This window comes from Ornithodoros turicata, chromosome 1 (assembly GCF_037126465.1).
Source record: "Ornithodoros turicata isolate Travis chromosome 1, ASM3712646v1, whole genome shotgun sequence".
Lineage (NCBI taxonomy): Eukaryota > Metazoa > Arthropoda > Arachnida > Ixodida > Argasidae > Ornithodoros > Ornithodoros turicata.
The window spans coordinates 116,001,108-116,009,266 of NC_088201.1; the positions used below are offsets into that span (position 1 = coordinate 116,001,108).

The 8,159-nt window shown below is 43.4% G+C and overlaps 1 protein-coding gene across 1 annotated transcript in view; it reads right to left on the reverse strand.

Moving 5' to 3' along the window:
* The window catches only part of LOC135383925 (uncharacterized), a 104,354-nt gene extending 96,848 nt beyond the window's left edge, over window positions 1-7,506 (reverse strand). Inside the window, exon 1 of the mRNA XM_064613208.1 lies at window positions 7,449-7,506. Within this exon, the coding sequence (XP_064469278.1) occupies window positions 7,449-7,506 (58 nt within the window). The remainder of the gene's footprint in view (window positions 1-7,448) is intronic.
* Window positions 7,507-8,159: the final 653 nt, after the last annotated feature.

An 8,159-nucleotide genomic window follows, 5' to 3' on the forward strand; every position in this document is an offset into this window, starting at 1 on the left:
CACGACTGCTGGGCAACAGAGGAAAACAAACACTTGAACAGAGTGAAAAGGCACTCACCATCATCGGACACGTACACTACATTCCCTCGTTGTAAATCCGCTCGTCACAAAATCCACCTGCATCGTCGAACACCATTCACCAGTGACGAACCACACATCCACACCCCATCAGAGGCAGACAGAACCCCACCGAATCTACACTCTTCCAGTGACGGCCAACGCAATTGCTAGGAACCAAATTAACGAGTCCACACTCGCCAGTGTTCAAGAGAGAAGTGAATCCTTGCGCCCCCTGCAGGCCATTCTCATCCTATTGTCTCGGGGCTACACTGTTTTTTCCCACTAATGGTCCTCAGGACAATGTCCACCTGAAACAATAGTGTCGCGGTATGACATCATCATGCAGCTGCGTGGGTCAAGGATGCGTACGCTCTAGACAGGGGACCTGTTATTTATTGAATCACTATCCCAATATGATTTCCTTTATTCTACTATAATGATTGCATAGAGAACTATTGCAGAAAAACACCATACATGAGAGAAGATTGTAGGAATTAAGCATTTCATTCACAAAGTCTTACTGTACAGGAAAAAACAAAATAATTGTTCAGCATGACATGTCCATCCCATCCGAGAGCCAGGCAGCTAACTGAATAATGACGCTTTGTTCCTCCTGAATAAAGTCACACACCTGCCCCCCTCGCGGATACTCTCTGAACTAAATGAATCACAAAATTATCAAGAATCGTTCTAGCTCTACTCCCATTCAAGGCAGCACTATCGACATCGTCAAGAATGTTTCTTTTCAAAAAGAAAAAACTACATGTAGAAGGAAAGCATGTCAGAAGAGGTTTGGTAATGTCAGCGCATGTTTGTCAGACAACAAAGGGGGAAAGAGTGAAAAGAAACACTTGAACAAAGCAGAAAACCAACATCAAACAATTTCTAAGCACACACACTCCTCTTATTCAAAAACAGTGCTCATCATAAATATGTCCAGGACAATACACACCATTTTTCTACTGCTACACTTTTTTCCAGTAACGGTCAATGCATTGCTACAGACTGCATGACGTAATCACATCCTGTCTGAGGAAGACTGTGGCAAAGACAAAGACTCCTATTATTTATTGAATCGCAAGAGTATTTCCTTTGTCCTACTCTTAATGATATTCATTCTTACATTAAAATTCAACAAAAAGGCACCGTGCATATTAACGATTTTCACCCCAAAGGCTCATCATGGTCATTAGAATCACATCACCAGTAAACTGCCACTGCTCTTGTAAAATAATAAGTGAGTCCACTCAACATCATCACCAGGCTTATGTAATACATGAGCCTTTCTATGCTCATACATTCGTTGTCTGAGGCTACACCTGCGATCAAAAAGGCGTGAAAGCCTGGGGACAAAGTTCTATTCACGCTTGACGGAGGACTACACAGAATGCCTTTACGGGAACATGATTGCATTCCTATACTATATTAATGATTATTGCATTGCAGTTTAGAAAGACTATCACAAAAAGACCGTACTACACTCAACTATAATGTAGGATTATTATGCAAGCAAATGATTATTGCATTGCAGTTTAGAAAAACTTCTACAAAACTATAATTTTAGGAGCCTATTAAAATTCTACTTTCTATGGAAACTATAATTGTCCTGTTACTTGGATCGCTATTAATCAAGCGCTCCAATTTTTTCTCTCTTCCCATTTCAGGCTTGTCATGGAGTGAAGCAGACTCACATCCAAAATAATTAATTAACACTGAGGGTGCTTCAGGAAATCCTATCCTGCGCTCAGATGCAAGCGTTTCTGCACAAATACCTGTAACAGTGTACTTCTTCAACATACCGAGGCCCTAACAACATCTAACAAACAAGCAGAGAAACCCACTTCTCAGCTGTACCATGCCACTTTGTTCTGCACAAAAGTGGTGATTTGAGGAAAGAACAGCAAAAATTGCGCGCACTTGTGATTGACTTTAAAAAATGAAGCATATGCTAATAAACTAAGAAAAAGACGCCCATTTCTGCTATCAGATAATTCTTGTATAATGCTAGATGCACAGCCGCATTGCCCTTGCATAAAGAAAGCACAGGACAAGGGCACACAAATTCCTTTAAGCGAGCAGGGAAAAGGCTTAAGACCTCAGTAATAATCGCAGAGTCACCACACATCGCTACGCGGCTAACACAAGGTAACAACAAGATAATAGCGGCGGGTAAAATTGCAACATTGCTAAACAAGCCCCACCATGCCATGATGACGTCCCAAACCAGGAAAAAAGCACGCGCACGCAGTCATCAGCTCAGGAATGCACAAGGTGAGGTGCTATATTGTAATTTATCCTCCACGCTCACATACCAGCATTTATGTGCAAATACTTTTAATTGCATACAGCTTACTCCATCAACACGTCAAGCAAAGTGAATACTGACACTCAACAACAACATATAACAAAAGACAAACAAATTCCATTCTCATGAATTCTCCTCTGCCAAGCGGCTTTCTCCTGCTCTACCTGGATGCTGACTTTTTCTCCTCACCTACCTTTTCACCTTCTCACCTTTTCCCTTCTGACTAAAAGCAGTGAAAGAAGAAAAGAACCACGAAAAATTACACGCTTTTGTGTCCCAATAGCTGTAACTGCAAGAAACCGTAGCGCACGCTAATAAACTGAGAAAAAGACGCCCATTTCTGCGACCAGATAATTCTTGCATAATGCCAGGACAGGGATACACAAATTTCCTTAAGTGAGCAGGGAAAAGGCTTAAGTTGAACCGCTCAGGAATAATCGAAGAATCACCGCCTATCACTATGCGGCTAGCACAACATGACAGAAACAAGATATTAGCGAAGGGTAAAAATGGCAACACTACTGAACAAGTCCAGACATGCGACATCGCATACAAAATACTGCTCATCGGGGAAAAGGCCTAAGCCTGCGGCAGAAAATCATAGAGGATACACAACTTCATTTTTCTATTTCGCGTAAACTAAACTCGGTTTGCTCGGAAAACGACGTACAAAGTTTCTTAGGGAACAGAGAAATATTGGAATTTCTACTCCGTGCTCAGACATCAGCATTTCTGCTCAAAAACCCATGACTGCAAAATTAAGCACTGCTTACTTCATCAAGCTCTCATCATTTTTAAACCAAACCACTTAACATGTGTTCATAAGTCTTCACTAAATAGCTGAGCCCATAATGACTCAAAATCAAATCAAATAAAATAATCATTCGCTGCTTGCATCTGAGCCCAGGATAGGAATTCCTGAAGCACCGCACCCTGAGTGTAAATTAATTATTTTAGATGTGAGTCTGCTTCACTGCATGACAAGGCTAAAATGGGAAGTGAAAAAAAATTGGAGCGCATGATTAATAGCGATCCAGTGTAACAGGACAATTATAGTTTCCATAGAAAGTAGAATTTTAATAGGCTCCTAAAATTATAGTTTTATAGTAGTTTTTCTATACTGCAATGCAATAATCATTTGCATGCATAATAATCCTAAATTATAGTTGAGCGTAGTACGGACTTTTTGTGATAGTCTTTCTAAACTGCAATGCAACAATCATTAATATAGTACAGGAATGCAAACATGTTCCCGTAAAGGCGTTCTGTCTAGTCCTCCGTCGAGCGCGAATAGAACTTTGTCTCCAGGCTGTCGCGCCTTTTTGCTCGCAGGTGTAGCCTCAGACAACGAATGTATGAGCATAGAAAGGCTCATGTATTACATAAGCCTGGTGATGATGTTGAGTGGACTCACTTATTATTTTGAAAGAGCAGTGGTAGTTTACTGGTGATGTGATTCTAATGACCATGATGAGCTTTTGGGGTGAAAATCGTTAATATGCACATTGCCTTTTTGTTGAATTTTAATGTAAGAATGAATATCATTAAGAGTAGGACAAAGGAAATACTCTTGCGATTAAATAAATAATAGGAGTCTGTGTCTTTGCACAGTCTTCTTCAGACAGTAGTTTTTTTTTGTAGTTTCTTCTTTTTGAAAAGAAACATTCTTGACGATGTTGATAGTGCTGCCTTGAATAGGAGTAGAGCTAGAACGATTCTTGATAATTTTTATATTCGTTTAGTTCAGAGCGTAACCGCGAGGGGGACAGGTGTGTGACTTTATTCAGGAGGAAGAAAGCGTCATTATTCAGCTAGCTGCCTGGCTCTCGGATGGGATGGACATGTCTCGCTGAACCGTTCTTTTGTTTTTTCCTGTACAGTAAGACTTTGGGAATGAAATGCTTAATTCCTACAATCTCCTCTCATGTATGGTGCTTTTCTGCAATAGTTCCCTATGCCATCATTATAGTAGAATAAAGGAAATAATCTTGGGATAGTGATTCAATAAATAACAGGTCCCCTGTCTTGAGCCACGCAGCTGCATGATGACGTCATTGTATTGATGACGTCTATTGTTTCAAGTGGACATTGTCCAGAGGAGCATTAGTGGAAAAAAACAGTGTAACCCTGAGACAATAGGATGACGTCACAACCAATGAGAATGGCCTGCAGGGGGCGGAAGGACTCACTTCTTTCTTGGACACTGGCGGGTATGGACTCGTTAATTCTGCTCCTAGCAATTGCGTTGGCCGTCAGTGGAAGAGCGTAGCTTCGGTGGGGTTCTGTCTGCCTGTGATGGGGCGGGAATGTGTGGTTCGTCACTGGTGAATGGTGTTCAACGATGCAGGTGGATTTTGTGACGAGCGGATTTACAATGAGGGAATATAGTGTACGTGTCCGATGATGGTGATTGTCTTTTCACTCTGTTCAAGTGTTTGTTTTCCTCTGTTGCCCAGCAGTCGTGCGATTTGTCCTGACGTCTCCTGACGTGCCCTGACATGCATGCTTTTCTTTGTTGATGCTTTGTATTTTTCTTTTTGGACAAGGAACATTCTTGTCTTGACGATGTCGATAGTGCTGCCCTGAATGGGAATAGTGCTAGAACAATTCTTAATAATTTTGCGATTAAATTAGATCAGAAATCAACCGCAAAAGGGACAGATGCATGACTTTATAGAGGAGAAAAAGCATTACGATTCAGTTCCACGCCTGGCTGTTGGATGGAGTAAACGCATAGTTCTGTGCTCCTTGTTACCGTACTCCGTGTTGATTTGTTGAGTGCCTAGTCCTCTTATTAGCCATTGATGGAGTTACGTGTTAGGATATTTTGTTCTTTTGCAAGTCTCATTTTGTAAGACTTTCATGCATGGTGCTCTTCTGCAATAGTTTCCTATGCAATCGTTATAGAAGAATAAAGGAAATAACCTTGGGATAGTGATTCAATAAATAATAGGTCCCCTGTCTAGAGCATATGTGTCCTTGAGCTATCCAGGTGCATGACGACGTCATGCCATGGCTTCATTGCAGATTGACCTTGTTGAGTTGTGTCTACCATGTGAAAAAAAAAACGGTGTAGCCTTGGAACAATGGGATGACGGCACGATCAATGAGCAACGCAAGAAGAGGGTGCAGGAATCCTCTTCTTAGCCACTCGCAGGTCGTCGCCGCAGATGGAGCTGAGAGCGCGCGCATGCGTAGCTGCCGCGGCGTGGCGCCCCAGTCAGTTGCTCGCTGGCTGTCGCGGAGAGCAGACGTGCGCTCGGTTGCTCCGCAGTCCCCGCGCCCGCTCAGTTTCTGCCTGCCTGTCGAATGGAGCAGTCGCATCGGCCTGCGCTCCTGTTGTGGTGGGTCGATTTGTTGTGTAACTAATTCTTTCGCCAACTTTGTCCCCGCTTTGTTTGCGATTTTTATGCCCATGCACGTCGGGTGCTGGTTGCTGTTGTCCGGGCATCCCCATCATTTTCTATCTTCTTCTGCCTTGGGAACAGGAGTAGTGCTGGCGTGATTCTTAATAATTTTGTTGTGAGATTAGTTGAGAAAGTGACCGCTAGGGGGTGCAGCTGTAGAGCTTTATACAGGAGAAAAAAACATTACGAGTCAGTTCTCTGCCTGGCTGTCGGATGGAGCAGTAGCATTGTTCTGCACTCCCCGTGACTGCTGTTGTGGTGGGCTCATTTGTTGTGTAACTAATTGTTTTTGTTGTTAGCTATTGATGGTTAGCATATTGACTGTTGCTTTTCCAGCCTCTGTATTAAGAGTATTTTTCTCCTCGCATGTCCAGAGCTGTCCTAATCTGCCCAGACATGTCATGATGATGTCACAGCTGACACCACAGGATGTCCGGAACTTGTGGTCATAGCTGCGATGCTTTGCAACCTGCCCCTGTGCTCCGGCGATGGTCAGCGGCCGTTCCGTGCCGCTTTCTTCAAGATGGCATCGTTGATCTTCAACTAAACTCCTTCTCTCTACCCTATCTCTATCTAATTTTCTTTTTTATGACCACGATTATTCGGAAACGCACAGGGTGGTCTGGACACGAGTTAGATGCTCCCCAATTAGTGTGATGACTAATTGGATGATGCTGATTAATGCGGAGGGTCCCAATTAGCTCTAATTGCTAATTAAACGTGTCCAGAAGCCTTGTAGCGTTTCCGGATAGTCGTGGTCACTCATTACTACTATGGGCAAGACACGGATGGTACACACAAGAGGGTACACGGATGCAAAGGAATTTATTAACCTGCTACCCATGCACAATATGAACTGATGATTTCGGCGGTACCTTTCCAAATTCAGCTAGGCCTTCACTGCGTATGACCCTTTCTTCATTAATGGAAGATATATTCCACGTACTACGCACATCGGGGACGATTCGATATTCGGTGGGCCAAAATATCAGCCTTCCGGTTAGAACGTCCAACCCTCGTTAGCCTGAAGAACAGACTGTGCGACCGCATGGAGGTATTCCGTCTTGTTGCTTACGGAGGCGCACGTCGGTATATTTTTTTCTCACTTGTTCGGTGGGAACGGAGATGGAATTACGTCCTCCTCTATCATCACAGGCGGCAAGAGACAGGGGGAAAAGTTATCGCAACACACGGGAATCAAAGCACGATCGTGTACCTATCAGAAACAAGCATACAGTGGAACTGCGGAATTTTCATATCGGATACTCTCAAACTCAGACTCCGCACGGTGGGGGTTCAAACCTCTCCCGAAACCGTATCTTTGGTAGTGCTTTTGGAAAGGGAAACGGGGGTGAAATCCCCATGTAAAGTTCCCATAGAACCCCTCCCGAAATACATTTCTGGCTACGCTCCTGCGGAGAAGATGGTGCCCATTAGGATATTGGCGTCGTGCAACTACAGCACACACCTAGGTCCATCACCGAGGAATCCAATTGGCATTACAGATGGAATTTCTATAGTCCCGTACGAACTGACCCACAGAAGCCTGTCATGCGCTCTGGAGCTTCCACGTGACATTTTGCACTGATAATAACAAACACTAAACAACCACAGAACAGGGCAAAGGATAAATTTTTGTTAGAATGTTTTTGTGGTAAGCAAAGAGGCTGACTTACAGACGCTGCAGCACCCTGATGCTAACATAAAAGCGTAGACGAAAGCGATACACTTCATGCTGCGAGTGTTCAGCGAATGCTCGTTAGCGCCCGGATGTTGGAAAGCTGTAACGACATGACTGATTGGCTTGCTATTGGCAGCTTGCAGTGTTTCTCTTTGTCTGATGTAAGCTAATGGCAAAGAGCACACATGCATCAATGTCATCTCGTTTTTGCATGTATCTCTGCCCTAGTAGCACATATTGTGGCCTCGATGTTGCAGCAATGTTGCGAATGTTGTCCAATGTGGGGCAACGTTTATCAACATTTCACAACGTTCCTGCAACATTATCAAAAGTGGACTAACATTACTTGACATTCAGCAATGTTCAAGCAACATGGCAGGGCAACGTTTAAGCAACGTTGCGGCCGGACGTTCCTGCAGCATTGTCAGAAATGGACCAACGTTAGTTGACGCTCACCAATGTTCATGCAACATTGCAGAGCAACGTTGGAGCAACATTGTGAATCTTACGTTTCGTGAACGTTGTGTATTGACTTTCCAGCAACATAGCACTGCGTAAGCTCTTACCCACGGAGGAAACCTACCGGTTTTACAGCTCCAAACAGTAGGTAATCACATTAGATACGATAGTCTGAATTAAAAACACACTATATGACAGGGAGGGATATCAAAAATGTTGTTGAGTACACTTGACTCTTGCAGATGCA